This window comes from Schistocerca americana, chromosome 3, assembly GCF_021461395.2.
Source record: "Schistocerca americana isolate TAMUIC-IGC-003095 chromosome 3, iqSchAmer2.1, whole genome shotgun sequence".
In the NCBI taxonomy this organism is placed as follows: domain Eukaryota; kingdom Metazoa; phylum Arthropoda; class Insecta; order Orthoptera; family Acrididae; genus Schistocerca; species Schistocerca americana.
In genome coordinates this window covers 172443862-172462675 of record NC_060121.1, presented here as the reverse complement: position 1 = coordinate 172462675, position 18814 = coordinate 172443862, and the positions used below count along the sequence as shown (strand labels likewise).

General features: G+C 40.4%; 2 protein-coding genes across 3 annotated transcripts in view; one reads left to right on the top strand and one right to left on the bottom strand.

Moving 5' to 3' along the window:
• Window positions 1–6054, bottom strand: part of LOC124605261 (ubiquitin thioesterase trabid) — a 113778-nt gene extending 107724 nt beyond the window's left edge. The window contains exons 1-3 of one of the 2 annotated variants that reach the window (XM_047136824.1): window positions 5812–6054; window positions 4568–5675; window positions 4176–4478 (exon numbers count right to left, since the gene is read on the bottom strand). In XM_047136824.1, coding sequence (XP_046992780.1) covers window positions 4176–4478; window positions 4568–5328 — 1064 coding nt within the window. In that variant the 5' untranslated portion in view covers window positions 5329–5675; window positions 5812–6054. The remainder of the gene's footprint in view (window positions 1–4175; window positions 4479–4567; window positions 5676–5811) is intronic. The other variant, XM_047136823.1, reaches the window with a different exon arrangement.
• Window positions 6055–6574: 520 nt separating this feature from the next.
• LOC124605262 (sideroflexin-1) overlaps window positions 6575–18814 on the top strand; it is a 138884-nt gene continuing 126644 nt past the window's right edge. Inside the window, exons 1-3 of the mRNA XM_047136825.1 lie at window positions 6575–6737; window positions 6814–6963; window positions 7049–7219. Coding sequence (XP_046992781.1) covers window positions 6736–6737; window positions 6814–6963; window positions 7049–7219 — 323 coding nt within the window. The 5' untranslated portion in view covers window positions 6575–6735. The remainder of the gene's footprint in view (window positions 6738–6813; window positions 6964–7048; window positions 7220–18814) is intronic.

The following is an 18814-nucleotide window of genomic DNA, read 5'->3' as shown; positions in this document are numbered from 1 at the left end:
TCTTTGGACGAAACTCATCACAGGATATGGATACAGTTCAAGGGATACAAACAATCCCACAGTAATAGTAAGTAAAGCTTTGTTTGGCAACAGTTTTCTTCTGAGCGTTGAATTGACTTATCAGGTGGTTACAGGAGGACCTACAGATTGACGTGGACTGCGAACCACTATGCAACTCTTCATTTTTCACATTGACAGATGTACAAGAGTTGTTAGTGACAAAGAAAAATCTTAGTACTGACCAGGAACCTAGTCCTGCCCTGCACACTTATATACCACGACGAACAGTTCCTTGATTCAAAGTATTTACAAACCGTTCCTTAGCTATACAAGCAATGTCATTTATTTTGTACTGATTAAAGTGTCAATGCCAAAGTGAGCATTTTTTACAGTAATGCAGTACCTATCTCATTTCACTAACCAATGCTTTTCTTAATATGTAGCACATCCTGTGATTGTATGGATTTGTCATCCAGCTGTCGAGTGTACCAATATGAGCAATAGGTAAACATGTTACCTCCATGCTTTTGTAAATATCTGCCTACTGTGTAGTCTGGACAACACTTGTGCTTGTTTGAAGTTTCAAATAATAGATTTTTTTACGCTCGTCTGCATGATTCCATTTTTGTTTTTGCATGAAAATTCTGACAGTCTCAAACCGCAGTTTCAATATGTAAGAATTTTAACAGCTATAAGAAGTAATTACCATATTTAACAATAATTTCTGGGGCCCCACCCTTACCAAATTACAGAACACTCTTACTGGCTGCTTTTGCTTACACTGCCTGTTGACACACACACACACACCTAGTACTCCAATCATACCTCACAGTAAGTGTTGCTAATATCATCTTGCTAAGAAGTACTTTAATACCCCCATCTTGTTCTTATTGGTTTAATGGAGGAATTCTGACAAAGTTTAGTGAGTACTATTTCAGTATTTTACATCTTTAATACAATAGCTCTGAAATAGAAGCTACAAAAATTTCAGAGACATCTGTATAAGCCAAATAAGCCCGTTAAATTAATGAAGTGTTACACATTATACTGTAGCCAGAAAATTACAGAACCCATATTGAAGATGTTGTTAATAAAGGACACAAAACTATTATATGAATGTGATCATAATCACACTTATTAACAATTTCATGTCCTGATCACTATTTTATTTTAAAAAATTATACAACTTAATCTGAAACACATGAAGTTGTATAGTATAAAATAAATAAATGAAAACCAGAAAGTGTTATAATAATCAGTATGGCAGACAGGGATCGATTGACATTTTTGGTACCATGGCTTTGAGCCAAGACATTATTGTGTTGTGCAGGTGAAGCCATACATGCATGCTGCATTCGTAAGTTGGCTGGTTTTACATCGGGCAATTGGAGCATTAGTTTATGCTGTGTTAGTGGAATGCATTTTGATCTGTACGGTGGTTGAGTCTGTGTCATGGGGAGTAAATACGTTTCGAAATTAGTTTGGTTTGTGTTTTTCTACAGAACATATATTTTCTCTACATGTTTGCCTTTTTCAGAATGGATTTTAGTGTGATTACACTAGTTGTATGTTGTGGCAGGCATGTGATTTCTCTGTGTTATTGTTAAGTGTAATGAAATTCCAACCCCATAGCTATGTTAACAGTAGTTGTGAAATAGCCACTATCTATGATGGGACTTCAAAAAGTAAATTACACGTATCATCCCATGCTAAGACCATTGTACAGCAAGAATGACACACACTGCCAGAAGAGAGCACATGTTTTGGGTACCCGAAATGGTACAAAAAACTGGAAATATACTCCAAAGTTGAAGTAGGCCTACACAGGACACTATGATTCTACTGAATAAAACATCTAAATTTCACGTAGATTCCCCAGGAAATTCTTATGGAATATGGACCAAATGCAATATCACATCCAGCAATAGTTAAATAGTGTAAGCAATTTGACCATACAGACAATGGTGATTGCTGATTGGGAAGCCCAGATCTTGCACCATGTAATTTCCATCTTTCAGTGACCTGGAAAAGAAAATTAGGGGTGGGGAGAGGAGTGATTTCCGCATAAATGACATTCATACAGTGGTTCTCAACCCTGTGACAAAGAAACAGATTTCCATTGCAGAGTAACTAGGACTCCTAGAAAGTTTCGACCATTATTTACAGAAACTTTGCAACTATGTTGAAAAACACTGACATGTATGCATGTTACTTTGATGAGTAGCACAGTATTCAATTAAACATACCTTGCCTGAATAATAATGTGTAATTCACTTTCTAAAGCCCCCTCAAGCTTGTGAAGAGATTATGGAGGCAACCTGTAAGACGGTTACAAGGACAATAATATGTGTAATTTATAATTTGGAGACATATCTGAACCAACTTGTCATGAAGCTAAATTTTGTCTTATTTATTGGGACTTTTATTTATTAGCAGTGAAACTTGATTTTGTCATGTTTTTCATTGGCAACAGCATTTGATCATTTTTGTGGATAGTCATTTTCTAATAAACATTGTGAATGACATAACCAACCCAGTCCATCCACTCGCCTGTTCCTCCACCACAGCGTGTGGTAACGCAGTGGTTAGCATACTGGATTCATTTGCGGGAGGAAAACAATTCAAAACTCCATCTGGCCATCCATAATTAGGCTTTCCTTGATTTCTCTAAATTGCTCTAGGTCCATGGCAGGATGGTTTCTTTGAAAAGGACATGGCCAATTTTGTTCCTCATCTGTTTTTTACTGGAGCTTGTGCTTCATCTCTAGTGACCGTACTGTCGATTGGACATTAATATCTAATCTTCCTTCCTTCCTTCCCTTGTTGCTCTATTACGGAACTTCACTGAAAGAAGTCCTTTTCAGGACATAGTGTACAATAAATGGGGCAGAAGGGCAACTGAAATTACATTATTATCTTGTCTTTTGAACCATCTTCTTAACATCATCAAAATGGCAGACATACCACTCATCAAAATTCAATTTCCCAAAACTAAAACCTTGTATTCACTTTCATTAGCTTTACCACCTAATGATCCATTACCAGTAAATGATATGTAATGGGCCACCACCCCATGTAGGCTATTTTCAATAGTTTGTGTGGGGTTCTTCTATAATACACACAGAAGTATTCTGAGACTTGTCAATAGTATAATGTAGTTAGGCCCTATTGTTAATTTACCTTTGAGTTAAATATTATGCAAATGTACACATCAAGCTCCTGTACAGGTCAATATGTTATCACAGTCTTTATATCACATTTGTTGGCTTTGTCAACTCAGAATCAAATTGTTACCTTCCAACCTAGTATAACCTCTGGCTACTTATCAGTCCATTTCACCATCCCTCTCTATCCACAATCATCTTTCAACATAACCTGAACCTGGGGTTACACTACAGATCATTTTGTCACCACAAACTATATTCCTAAAAGACAGAAGCAATATAATGTCAGTTCTCTCTTCCTCAGTAAGAGCAAATATTATGAGATATGCCATAAAATTATACTGCAGGTCAAAGGAACCTCTAGTAGTACTGGAAGGCTTACCAGACTTTAATAAGTAGAACCTAGTGGTAAAAAAGGGGAGAGGGATAACTTAATTTGTGTTATGTTGCACATCAGAATCTTCAGTCAAATTTACAGAGAAACACCAAGTGGCACCAGACACAGGAACAAGAGAAGGATACCAATACTTCCTTCTGGACACAGGGGCCAATAAAACAGTAAGTAGGCCTGATCTAGGAAATGAGGCTCTTTTTGAGAACAGAGAGGTAAAAATCAGAGGTGAGCCTCGAAGGCTTTTTATTATGTTTTATGATGTTGAAACATGATAGAAAAGGAAGTACAAGTTTCTCTATACAGTTATAGAGTATTAGTAAGGATTTATAACAATTTCTGGAAAGTTTTCAGATGTAGTGTGACCCAAGAAGGAATCCTACACACTTATGTGCTTATGTCATGGGGTAACTGCAGTACAATCATAGACAGATCCTCTATCAATGATTGATTGGGCAATAAATGTGCTCGAGTAACCGTAGTTCAGAAGTAATAAACGAAACCATAATTAACAGTCTGATTTTAAAGCTCCACTAAAAACCTATCTAAAGGTGAAAAATCTAATGTCTGGCCAAGCAATGTACCTAATTAAAAAACATAAAAAGTTGTCTTGTACTTACCGAATAGCTAAATGAACTAATGTATGACCAGTATCAAAAGCAGATGGGCGGTTGAGTAGTGCTACTTCTCTAGGGGAAAGTTGTCTTGTAGGGTTGCCTCCAGATGACAAGTATGCTTCAACAGGAGTAGGGTCTCCTTCAACAACACCAATGCATGCATCAAGCCAAGACCAATCAGCTTCACGCATTCTCTGTCTTATTCTCTTAACTCTTCGTTCATATTCACAATTGTTTGGTGACACAGCAGCAACAGCAGCTTCTGTAGCAGTCTGCGTACGATCTGAGCGGCGAGAATTTGATTTACTGTCAACAAATACAACATAGTCTTAATTCTTATTCCACATCCTATTGTCAAAAATATTTCTGGGAAATCAGTTACACCAAAGCTATACCTTTTACTGATGCCACTTTCTTCAATCAGTTGTGCTTGGTTCCCACCACCGCGAGAAGCAGTTATAAGAGATAACTCACGTTCTGGTGATGACACAACACTTCCTGTCCCGGAGTGCCTGTGTGTTGGTGCCAAATTGCTTTTACCTCCACTGGCCAGTGCATTGTTACCGCCATGAGGAGTACCACACATAATACAATTAAGTGCTTTTGGCCAGTTTTCATAAGTACAAGTACTACATGTCCATTTTATTATTTGCTGTCGAGTAGAATGAGATTTATCAGATGACCGTACTTTGACATTTTCCGACTCATTGACTTCTCTAGACTCAGACGACGGAGAGAGAATGCGTAATGGGCCACCTGCCAAGGATGATGCAGAAGTAACGGCTGAAGTATCACTTTTCGGCCCAATTTTTAATGGTTGAATATGTTCATGAAGATTTGTTCCACCTGGTCTTGGAGAACGGCACTGTGTGCACTGAAGAGCCTTTGGCCAATTCAAATACGTGCAAGCACGACATTCCCATTTACCATTATTTGCAGACCGATGTGTGTCACGGTGCGATGAACCAGATGCCAAATTTGGACCACATGATGGGTCTATGAGTGATGTGGGTGGAGAATCATCACGTAATTTATAAATGTCTTCTCCAAATAATGGTTTTGCGCCTCTACACATGGTGCATTTGAGAGAAGACGGCCAATTTTCATATGTGCAATATTCACATACCCATTTTGTTGTAGGTGGGTCACAACTCATACTTATAACGAAAGAAACGATTAATCCTATTTAAACAGCAAACACAAACGCTTCAGGCTTTATGAAGGTTATATGCTGTAACTGGATGATAAATCTGTTGAGGAAATCTGGAACAAACACTATGTCATAACATTGTTGAACGGATTGCTGGACGGACTAACTGTAACCTGCATTCAAGTACGTGAATTGTACAAACAGGTTACAAGTTAGACAACGGCGTCGTTATCAAACTGCGGCCTTAGAAATAAAGTTTTTGGCCGAGTGGATCAAAATGACATGGTCATTATCGCACATAACGTAAGCTGAATACTCGACTATTTCACTTTGGACATCACTTGTTTTACTTTCTGAAAGCGGAAACAACAATGGATTAGCATATGCGCTGATGACAGAACGATATACGACACACTGCATAAGAAGTGACATGTCAGGAAATATAGTCTTCAACTACATACTATTTTAGAGAATCTGCGTTCTACTCACCTAGTTCACCTTCAACTCCAGTCAAATTTAACTTCGAGTTTCACTGCAGTGCAACATACTGCAGAATTCACCTGACGACTATGAAAAGCATGGGGGAATCTATTTTTGTTTCCTGAGTTCGTTAAGAGAAACTTTATGAAAAGAATGAGGACACTACATTCCCTAAAACACTCATCCAGTAATGAACTAAGGAAAACATTACGTCACAAATGTTGTAAAGCCATCTTTGAATTGTCTACAGTATCGATCAAATCAATCGAAATGTCATTCGATTTGACGTAATATTTCTCGTTACGATATCAGTACTGCTCATGGTTTTCGAATCCTGATCTTGCTCTGTGGTACACAATTACGATATTGTAAATGGCACGCAACGCACTGAAACAATGAATCTCTATAGATCATTTATTTTTCAATATAATATTTTCAACGTTGACATCGACGATTTTTGCCCAGTTAGTGGCATGCAAAGGGTATCAACATTCTCGGACTTCGGGGGAAATTGGAAAAAAACACTTATTATCAACAAAGTAACATATGTGACACAAAAGGTCACATTCTTATATTTACATCTAGATCACCTAGAAGGCTGTAATTAGATATATATGGTTCTACGCGAATGCCTACTCATTTCTAAAAATATAATTTTATGTAACGAAGCGTTCAAAAAGTGTATAACTGCATTGCTTTAGTATCTGTTGAAGAGAAAGTGGACTGGAGATCAAGATGAAACTTCGCAGTCGTTATGGATCTTTGACAAAATGTTAACTCTGACTATTGCGACAGATGTACCGTCAGTTGTCTTTTGCGGTGTGTTTGTGTAAGTAGTGGATTAATAGCAGTGATAAATACTAAGTAGGCGAGGTGTGGAGTGAACGTACTGGGAGAATCATTTCGGTGAACTTCAAGGAGTAGTAACAGAAAATGTTAGTTTCATTGTTAAAGAAAATGTTACTGGTGTATCTCTGTAACCACAAGCTGAACGAACATTTAATGTTATAGGACACCGAGGATAAATCTCAATGAGCCGCGATGGGACCAGTCCACGTATTGGGGCCGGGTGCGGCACTTTTTCGCAATAACTAATCCTTTAAATATCCTTGCATCAGAAGCTGAATTAAACCGCGCAAAGGAAATCGTAGAGACATACAAGTAAGGTCGTCTGCCGAGTTACTGCCAAAAGTCGTGAAAATGCACTGACAGTCTTCATAATAGCATTTTTATTCCCCTTTTCAAGAGCTGGTGGTGACGTTGGTAATCTAACAGAAGATGAATTGTGGAGAGCCAAGGAGCTATATGATTCAGCGTTTCATCCAGATACTGGCGAAAAGATGATGTTAATTGGTAGAATGTCTGCACAGGTGCCAATGAATATGACAATAACGGGATGTATGATGACTTTTTACAAGTAAGTTTATGTTGTTTGTGATTTAATACGCTAGCAGTGTTCAGTACATTCTAGCCTAGTCTGCACTACAATTATTTATAAAAATTGTGACCAAGAGTCAATACAAGTGGAGGAAAGTAACTTGTCAGTTTAACCTATCTTAATGTCATGGGTTAGAGGTGAAATAGCAACGAACAGTGGAAATATTAGTAGTAGTTTGTGTGTGGCTATAAGTGCAATACCTGGAGTGGGGATGCCTAGAAGCAAAGTGCACCTGGAAATGGGGGACTGCAGTAAGCTGTGACAAAATGTGGTGAGTCAGTTTTCAGCCATCTGACTGCACGACTGGTAATAAAAATCCCATTTTGTGGAACATGATAAGCTGTACATGTGTGTTCCATATTATTTCATGATACTCTATGTTGTTAATGAGTGGTTTTCAACAGAAAATGCTATATATGCTTTCACTGATCAAATATTAAATGCAATGAATAACCGAACATCACCCATTGGGATATTTTCTGATCTCTCAAAGGCTTTTGATTGTGTGAATCGTGAAATTCTTCTAGATACACTTAAGTATTGTGTTAAGAGTGTGACAGTGCACAAATAGTTTCATACTTAACTGGAAGAATGTAGAGGGTTGAAATTAACAGTACAGATAGTCTACAAAAACCAGCAGAGTCCTCTAACTGGGGAGGTATCAAGAATGGTGTCCCACAAGGTTCAGTCTTGGGTCCCTTATTGTTCTTAATATATATTAACGAGTTGCCACTCTATATTCATGAAGATGCAAAGTTAGTTCTTTTTGCTGATGATACAAGTATAGTAATCACACTCAAGAAGCAAGAATCAGCTGAGGAAGTTGCAAATAATGTCTTTCAGAAAATTATTTAGTGGTTCTCTGCAAATGCACTCTCACTAAATTTTGAGAAAATGCAGTTTATACAATTCTGTTCAATAAATGGCATAATACCATTGATAAATATAGACTATGAACGCAAGTCTGTTGCTGAGGTAGAATACTCTAAATTTCTGGCTGTGTGCATTGACGAGAAATTGAGTTGGAAGAAACACATCGATGATCTGCTGAAACAGTTAGGTTCAGCTAATTATGCTATTAGGGTTATTGCAAATTTTGGTGATAAACATATCAGTAAATTAGCCTACTATGCCTATTTTCATTCACTGCTTTCACGTGCCATCATATTTTGGGGCAATTCGTCATTAAGAGAGAAAGTATTCATTGCAAAAAAGCATGTAATCAGAATAATAGCTGGAGCCCAATCAATACATATATTCATTTATGAAATTTGTCATTAATAACCCATCCCAATTCAAAAATAACAACGAAGTGTTAGTGTAAAGAAAACTTATCTTTAAAGTGACACATTCAACATCATTAAGAAATGTCATATCCATGATCTATGTAACAAGGATCTATGTATGTATGTAGTTTGTGACATTATAGATGTGAAAGTAGACACTGTGTATGGGTTGTTGTCAGGCGATAATTTGACGTCAGGGTCATTAAATGTCAATTCAACGCAGTGCAGTAACATTTTCAACCTGACAATCTCAGATTTCTTTCAAATTTGGTGCATTCAATGACCCAGATAAGAGATGGAAAAATACCAATTTGCAGGTGTGTGTTACAACTGTGAAGAAAGTTATAGGTCTGTAAAGTTTGGAATTAATGCGAAATTTACAAGTGTCTGTCACAACATAAATGACTGTAATTCTGGCTCTAATTCAGTTACAGCAATGAAAATGGTACCATTGGAAAGCTAACGAATAGGCCATTACATTGATATGCCACATGGCAAATTTCTGAAAATTTTCATACCAAGGGTCATTGACCTTGACTTTTGACCTTGACTATCTCAAAACACCATATCTTCAATTTTGTTGGAAAAAAATATATTTAATTGCTCCTCCAGTATGTTACTATAAATATGGTAAATATCAAGATTGGACACCAAAGGTATCATGCACAAAAAATTGTTTGTCAGCATCAGTACACTACCGAAATGAAGTAGGTAACACACATAAGTTGTTGTTGTTGTTGTTGTGGTCTTCAGTTCAGAGATTGGTTTGATGCAGCTCTCCATGGTACTTTATCCTGTGCAAGCTTCTTCATCTCCCAGTACCTACTGAAACCTACATCCTTCTGAATCTGCTTAGTGTATTCGTCTCTTCGTCTCCCTCTACAATTTTTACCCTCCACACTGCCCTCCAGTACTAAATTTGTGATCCCGTGATGCCTCCAAACATGTCCTACCAATTGATCCATTCTTCTAGTCTTCTTTCTCTTCTTGTCCAAACTATTTATCATCCATGTTTCACTTCCATACATGGCTACACTCTATACAAATACTTTCAGAAACAACTTCCTGACACTTAAATCTATAGGCCTACTCAATGTTAACAAATTTCTCTTCTTCAGAAATGCTTTCCTCGGCATTTCCGGTCTACATTTTATATCCTCTCTACTTAGACCATCATCAGTTACTTTGCTCCTCAAATAGCAAAACTCATCTACTACTTTAAGTGTCTCATTTCCTAATCTAATTCCCTCAGAATCAGCTGATTTAGGTAGACCACATTCCATTAGCCTCGTTTTGCTTTCTCAAAACACAAATTATGATACAGTACAATCCATAAGTAATATTGTACAAAAATATGGTTTTCATTATTATAGTGGTATTATGAATTATTTACATTACATTATATCATTTACATTACAGTTTAAATGCAAAGGCAATGAAAAGTTATTAGATCTCTCTTAACAATTCTACAGCTAAATTGTTGATGTTCGCCAGATCTGATGCAGGGAAATTGTATGTCCTTCCAGTTGGTGTTACTGGATCCACTCTCGTGATAATGTCACATTTTCTGATGACACACGTGTCTGGTTTGGCAGGAAATGCAAATGATGGAGATGGTCCATGTGGATGCAAGAACCTTTACTTCATCCATTTCTTCACATGTTTGTAAGACATATGCAACACACCAATGACTGTCATAGATACAGGCAACATATCCATGTATATTTGTTAACAGCATTTCATTCACCATACCAATCACTGACTCTTCTCTACTCACTAAAGAAGCAGAATATGTCTTTGTCTTTACTAAACCTTTGTTAATAGGTATTACACAATGAAGCTTATGGGTACCTGGAATTGTCCTTGTATTTGTGAAACGTTGTTTCAGCTTAGCTGTATCTTCTTCATGATGGGAAACCAATGTATAATGGAAGACACATGAAGGAATATTTTCCTTGCACCACTCAGAAAACTGTAGTGATGTAAAAATATGATTTTCGTAAGTTCGATTGAGGCTGGCAAGTCTTGCTAATCTCTTTACAGTCCCTGCTACCTCATCACAAGGTCCTTTACCATGCGCTGTAGCAAAAAAATGCCATTCTGCTGTAACATCAAAATCTTCTTGATGGTAGGACAGATTCATAAAGTTCTTTCTGTTTGTTTATTGGGCAGCACATCCATCCAAAAAGAATTAAATGTGCTTTGGATTTGAAAACACGTTTTAAGAAATGGATGAAATTTGTCTGGAAAGAATAAACACACACTATATCATGCTGAAGGCAGTCAGATACGGGAATACAGAAGCATCCGATACCACCCGTCTACTTTGACCCATGACGTCACCAATATGGCGGAAACGACCATTCACTAAAACTCCAATATCGTGCCTATGACGTCATTACGTAAACATGACAACACGAAAATAGATCAAAAAACCATCACACACGTCTTCCTCCAAAAATATAGTCAAACTAACGGGACAAGCATGGGAAATTGGGGTTTTTTGGGTGGGGACAAACAAAATATAAACACATATAAACACGCACTACCATACCAAATGACACTAAATGACAAAATATAAGCGACAACACAAAATTCCCCAAATTCCACTACACACAATATCCTCATGAATCGGTCACTTCCCTTCACCTATATAGATCAGTCACAATTGTCAATACCACATCATAACAATCCAAAAATTTCACCACTGCCACAACTAGTGGCACCACAAAAACACCTAGACAAACAAAATTGGAATCGTAACTTCCGTTGACCTATATCGCCCAACAGCAACTCACAATACCAAAACACTGATACCTACAACCACACATTAAAATTGAACACTTCCCTTGACCTATATAGGTCTACAGCAGCTCAAGACACCAAAACACCCATAGCTACAACCATGCATTGGTATCTAACACTTCACTTCACCTATATAGGTCAACAACTACTCGCAAAGCCAAATCACCGATACCACCAACTAAACAACTCAGAAGTACCCCACCAACCATCATAACTAAAGTCCGCACTGTCGTGACGTCACACACCACAGAATCTGACGGGTGGAATCAGACGCTTCTGTTAACCCTCAGATATTTCCATGTATGATACATGTCGTATTTCGTTAGCGCTTGAGTCTCTGTAGTAAGCTACAAATGGGTGAATTGTAGCCTGTGAATTATTCTAGTGGAAACCTTGTACCACATCCTGAATGGTGAAGGAGTAATTTTCCACAAAGTCACGAAGAATGAGAAACTCATTTACTTTGAGACCTTCTTTAGTGATTTTACAGAAATGTGACTGCTGCTGAGAGATAAATGAGTGCGGTAGGAGCTGTTGTAACCGTGATACAAACACCTCAATGAAATCATCTGTTGACTTTGTTATAGCCTCTAGAACTACCCTGCCTGCAGTTAACCAATGCTTATATGCAATTTCGTCAATGAAGTTCTTAAAAAACAGACCATACAGACAATCAGTTTGTCTTCTCATGCCTGGACAATAGGGACATGAACTTAAGAAACATGGTGGTAGTGCAGGATTACATGTAACAAATGCTACACATTGCTTGTATGATGGTAATGTGTATTCATCACTCTTTGTTAGTGCTTTAAGTTTACAGTCTTCAATTATTAATTCTGGTGCAAGACACACACATATACAGCATGGGTTTCACTGGCATTGGCAAGAACACAGTGCTTTGGCTACAACTCTCAAAATTTGGAGAATCCAGTATTTACATCTAGGTATTTATCTTTGAAATATGCATACAGTTCCTTAAGGTTGTGCATCACTAGTTGCTTTTATGTACTGTAATTTCATTTTGTTTCACAGACACAGTCTTTTCTTCCTGGCATCATATGGCTCACATCATGATCCCAGTAAAAATCACACACACACTGAACAATTTTCTCACATAATGTCTTACCTGGCTTTGGATATGGAGTCACTAATTTACCATGTTTGCTACTAACTGTTTTGCTCTCTGTACCACGTAATAAGAAGCAGAAAATTCTTTCATAGTTTTCCTTATACTCCAACTCTTTGTAAGTACAGTTAGAATTTGTGTTTTGTCACACATACGGTCTGAATTGAAAACTTATCTTTCAGATGGGTGATAATTTCAGTCTCTTCTTTTTCCGGTTGTGCCACATAAGTATGCTCCAACACGGAGGCTATTTTTTTCCAGTTTTTGCTTTGGGTACTTTTTCTCACTCTGAAGCCTCTTCTTCTTCACAGGAGATTCACCTAAATACCAAAGCACTGAGTGCCAGATCTGATGCTACTTCATCTTCACTTAAATCTTCTCTGGAAGTACCTGGCACAACTGAGGCAATGTCTGCAGTGATTGCTGGGTTTTGCAATTTTTTTTTTTTTTCCCTACATTTACAGCAAATTTTTCTAACTAACAATACATTAGTATATTTGTTTATAATCTGCTCCTGAACATTCCTTAAATTCTTCTGCACTCTTGCATGACCTTCTTCCTTAAATGGATTGTAACAATACAATTTTGACTTAAAATTAATTTTTTTACTAAATATTACTTTACAACACATTTACACTTCACTTTGTTAAGCAAACCACAGCCTTAAAACTTATGAAACAAAATTTGTGTAATAGATATAGATCAGATATGGTGACTAGTTGAAATAAGTCTCGCTGATTGGCTGATCACTAAAACTGGCTTATGTTGATTGGTTGAAATAAAAGTGTCTCTCATTAGCTGTTCACAGCTAGAAATATTAAAGAACTGGTCTGAATAAAAGTAACTGCTATTGGCTGGTGTTATAGAAAAAACTGGATACGTAGCTGCATACTACACGTTGGCGGTGTGACAAAATAATTTTTTGTGCATGGTGCCTTTGGTGTGCCATCTTGATATTTACTATATTTATAGTAACATACCGGAGCAATTAGGTATATTTAAAAAAAAAAATTGAATTGGGGTGTTTTGAGATATTCAAGGTCAAAGGTCAAGGTCAGTGACCTTTAGTATGAACATTCTCAGAAACCTGCCATGTCGCATATCAATGTAAAGGTCTATTCGTTAGCTTTCCAATGGTACCATTTTCATTGCTGTTACTGAATTAGAACCAGAATTACAGTCATTTATGTTGTGACATACGCATGTAAATTTAGCATAAATTCCAAACTTTCCAGACCTGTAACTTTGTTCACAGTTGTTATACACATCTGCAAATTGGTATTTTTCCATCTCTTATCTGGGTCATTGATGCACCAAATTTAAAAGAAATCTGAGAGGGTCAGGTTGAGAGGCGCGTTGAATTGAAATTGAATGATTCGTCAGTGTCATAAAACTGTACTAAATTGTGCTGACAGTGACTGATTTTAGATGGTGCTGCTTACACTGTGAAAATTTCTTGTAAATTATATTATTTATAGTGTAAGTTTCATGGTGTGTGTAGCCACGTTGATTAACTGATAAAAATGGTTTGTATGGAGGCTAGAGGGTTGATACAATCCTGTCCCCTAGGTATGTAGGGGGAATTGATTGGTCGCAAGCTATGCATATAGGTTTTAGGGTGGGAAACAAAAGGTAACAAAACCTCATTTTAAGATAGGATCCTAGAAAATTGTAGAATGAATCTCTGCTGGGACTGCATAGTAACACGTTATGAAGAAACACACCGAGATTGAAATTCTTCAATAAAGCAAAAGCAGTGTTTCAGTGGCTAAAGTTGGTTTTCTTGTTTGTGCACCTCCTGCGGGTCCGGGGGTTAGAATAGGCCCGAGGTATTCATGCCTGTTGTAAGAGGCGACTAAAAGGAGTCCCTCCCCCTCAAAAGGGGGTAGTTTGCACCTGCGTCCAGAGACGGACGGTTCCACGACTTACATTTGTCGTCATTTTGGTTTTTCGCTTATTTTGGTTTCTTCCTTCCTTTGTTTGGTTCCTTTCTTTGTCCTTCTCCCTCTCTCACTGTCTTCCTTACTTTTTACTTTGCCTTCTGCTCCTTGCCTTCTTGTCCACCCTTTGGTCTCCGCTCGGCGTTTGAGACAGTCTGTCCTTTCTCTCCCTTTTTTTTCTTCTTTCCTCCCTGTGCGTGCCTGAAGACCAAACCACGTGTTCACATGCGTAGCTGGTGACGGGGTAACGCGTAATTCCCCGCCCTGTGTAGACAAGTAAGGTACTCACGTACCCCCTGGTAAAGGCCAGGCCCAGGGAGGGGTGATTGCCTGAGCTGACACCTTCCGACCATGCCGATTGGTCCCTCCGTCTGTTTCTCGGGAGGTGTGACCTGAGGTGCCAACATTCACCGAAGGCGGGAGCGCCCTCTGAGAGGGTCCCCACAAGAAAGGAGCGCGCCATCGGAGAAACTGGCAATCATGGGGGATTCCTCCGCAGTGGATTTCTCTTCTTCTTCTCTCTCGACTTCTGCCCAAAAACAGAAAATTGACCAACCACTGCTGACCAAATGTACTACCGCCAGCCCCAAAGCTCCTCGTAGTTTCTAGATCTGAGGACGGAAAGGATTTTTCATCTGTCAACCCTTTCATTATTCAGATTGCGTAGATGCCATAGCCGGACCTGTCAAGTGTTGTACCAGGATGCGTAACAGTACCTTGTTGTTAGTAACTGAGAGCGCCTTTCAGGCACAAAAACTGCTTCAGGCCACACTCTTGTACACGTTTCCTGTCCGGGTGGAGGCTCACCACACTCTGAATTCGTCGCGTGGTGTGGTATATACTAGATCGCTCGACGGATTGACTGACGAGGAGATTCAGTCTTTCCTCGCCGAGCAGGGCATGACGGCTGTCCATAGGGTCATGAAAAAGGTTAACAATGACCTTATACCGACCCGGACACTTTTCTTGACCTTTGATAGTTTTCAGCTGCCGTCGCGCATCAAAGAGGGCTATGAGGTTATTTCTGTTCACCCCTATGTCCCAACACCTACGCACTGCTACCAGTGTCAGCATTTTAATCACACCCACCAGCCTTGTTCTAATGCGGCTAAATGTGTCACTTGTGGCAGGGACACCCATGAGGGTGACTGTCAACATCCGTCTCCTTGTTGCGTGAACTGTCAGGGTGACCATGCAGTGTCCTCCCGTGACTGTCCCATCTACAAGGATGAATGCTGTAGACAGGAAATTCGGGTCAAAGAGAAAGTGTCCACCTCAGCTGCTTGCAAGCTATTTGCTAGTAGGAGGCCCACACTGCTCCCAGTGGGGAAATACAGTACTGTCCTCGCCTCTCCTCGAACTACCAGGGAGGTGTCGACGCAGACATGCGATCTGACTGTTAGCACTACGGTCGTCCGTTTGGCCAGTGCTAAGATCTCCCGGTCAACGTCTCCTTTTCCTCCCGTCACCCATAAGACACAAGCACCTTCATCAGCTTCTGCCAAGACTAAGACACAGAAGTCAGATGCACGGGCCTTCAAGAAGGAACCATCCCGTGCAGACTTCCTACGTACCTCGACCTCCCAACCATCGACCAGTACTTCCACTAAACAACCTTCCAAGAAGGCTCATAGGAAGCACAGTTCTCCTTCTCCGCCACTGCATGTTTCTTCTCCTGCGCCACCCAGCGGTTGCCGCCCCAGGCCGTCATTCATTTCGCCTGGCCCCACTGCTGGTAGCCGAACATCTGGCCGTTCACCGGCGGAGAACGCTCCCCCTCCCGGCCATCTTAACAAGATGGCTGATGAACCTATTGAACCAATGGATGATGACTCTCCACCTATTGATAGCGGCGGCAGTGCTCGCTCGAAGCCAGGCCCTCAGCGGCCTTCGATATGACCCCTTCTTGCTTCTCCTTTTTCTTTTTCTTCTCACGATGGCACTTCTTCATTGGAATATTCGCGGGATTCGCTCCAACCGAGAGGACTGAAAGTTGCTGCTACGCTTGCACTGTCCGCTCGTCGTAGCCCTCCAGGAAAGGAAACTACATCCATGCGATCAAATTGAATTTGCACACTATGCCTCTGTGCGTTTTGACCTACCGCCTGTGGCAGGTATTCTGGCTCACGGAGGGGTTATGTTGCTGGTCCGGGATGATATTTACTATGATCCCATCACATTGTACACCGACCTGCAGGCAGTTGCCGTCCGAATTACTCTCCCCACTTTTCCATTTTCCATTTGTACCGTTTACACACCATTGTCGTCTGCTGTTACTAGGGCAGACATGATGCAAATTATTGTTCAGCTACCTGCACCATTTTTGTTGACTGGAGACTTCAATGCCCACCATCCCCTTTTGGGGCACTCCAGCGTCCTGCCCGAGGGGCTCCCTGTTAGCAGACCTTTTCAACCAACTCAATCTTGTCTGCCTCAATACTTGCGCCCCTACTCTTCTTTCGGACACATCTCACACCTATTCCCATTTAGACCTCTCTATATGTACTACCCAACTTGCACGCCGGTTTGAGTGGTATGCACTTTCTGACACGTATTCGAGCGACCACTTCCCTTGTGTTATCCATCTCATGCATCATACCCCCTCTCCATGCTCAACTAGTTGGAACACCTCCAAAGCAGACTGGGGGCTCTTCTCTTCCAGGTTGACCTTTCAGGATCAAACCTTCGCAAGCTGCGATAGTCATGTCGCACACCTCACGGAAGTCATTCTCACTGCTGCTAAATATTCCATCCCTCATACTACTTCTTCTCCATGTCGTGTACGGTCCCGTGGTGGACCGCAGCATGTAGAGACGCTTTACATGCTCGTCGACGTGCTTTACGCACCTTTAAACACCACCCTACGATGTCAATTTGTATCAATTACAAATGATTACGTGCACAGTCTCGTCGTGTTATTAAAGAAAGCAAGAAAGCCAGCTGGGCTGCTTTCACAAGCACCTGCAACAGTTTTACTTCTTCTTCTGTTGCCTGGGGTAGCCTGCGCCATCTGTTTGGCACTAAGGTCCACTCACCAGTTTCTGGCTTGACGGTCGCGAATGACATCCTTGTGGCCCCTGAGGATGTCTCTAATGCCTTCGGCTGATTTTTTTGCTGAGGTTTTGAGCTCCGCTCATTACCACCCTGCCTTCCTCCCCTGAAAACAGGCAGAGGAGGCAAGGCCACCTAACTTCCACTCCTCCAATCATGAAAATTATAATGCTCCATTTACCATGCGGGAACTCAAAAATGCACTTGCCCGGTCACGGTCTTCCGCTCCATGGCCTGATTCTATTCATATTCAGATTCTGAAGAACCTTTCTCCTGTCGGTAAAGGTTTTCTTCTTCGTACTTATAATCGCATCTGGATTGAGGGTCATGTTCCTATATGCTGGCGTGAATCTATTATTGTCCCGTTTCCTAAGCCGGGGAAGGCGAAGCACTTGCCTTCCAGTTATTGACCCATCTCCCTTACCAGCTGTCTCTGTAAGGTGATGGAACGAATGGTTAACTCTCGTTTGGTTTGGCTGCTTGAATCTTGACGCCTACTTACCAATGTACAATGTGGATTTCGTAGGCGGCACTCTGCTGTTGACCATCTGGTTACCTTGTCGACCTTCATTATGAATAACTTCTTGCAAAAGCGCCCGACCGTGGCTGTGTTCTTTGATTTAAAGAAGGCTCACGACACCTGTTGGAGGCGGGCATTCTCTGCACTATGCATACATGGGGCCTTCGCGGTCACCTCCCTCTTTTTATTCGTGCCCTTTTAATGGATCAACAGTTCAGGGTACGTGTGGGTTCTGTCCCATCCAATGCCTTTCGCCAGGAGAATGGGGTGCCACAGGGCTCATTTTTGAGCGTCGCTCTCTTCGCCGTAGTGATCAATCCAATAATGGATTGCCTCCCAGCTGATGTATCGGGCTCCCTTTTTGTGGACGATTTCACCATCTATTGCAGCGCGCAGCATACATGCTTCCTGGAGTGCTGTCTTCAGCATTGTCTTGACTGTCTTTCACTGGAGTGTCACCAATGGCTTCAGTTTTTCTGCCGAGAAGATGGTCTGTATTAACTTCTGGCATTACAAAGAGTTTCTCCCACCGTCCATACGACTCGGTCCTGTTGTTGTCCCATTTGTGGAGACAACAAAATTTTTAGGTCTTACATTTGACAGGAAACTTAGCTGGTCTCCACATATGTCATATTTGGCTGCCCGTTGTACCCGTTCTCTAAATGTCCTCCGTGTTCTCAGCAGTACGTCGTGGGGAACGGATCGAACCATGCTACTTCACCTATATCGGTCGATCGTCAGCTCAAAGCTGGATTGCGGGAGCTTTGTATACTCCTCTGCACGGCCATCCATCTTACGCCGCCTCAACTCTATACAACATCTCGGGTTACGTCTTGCGATCGGAGC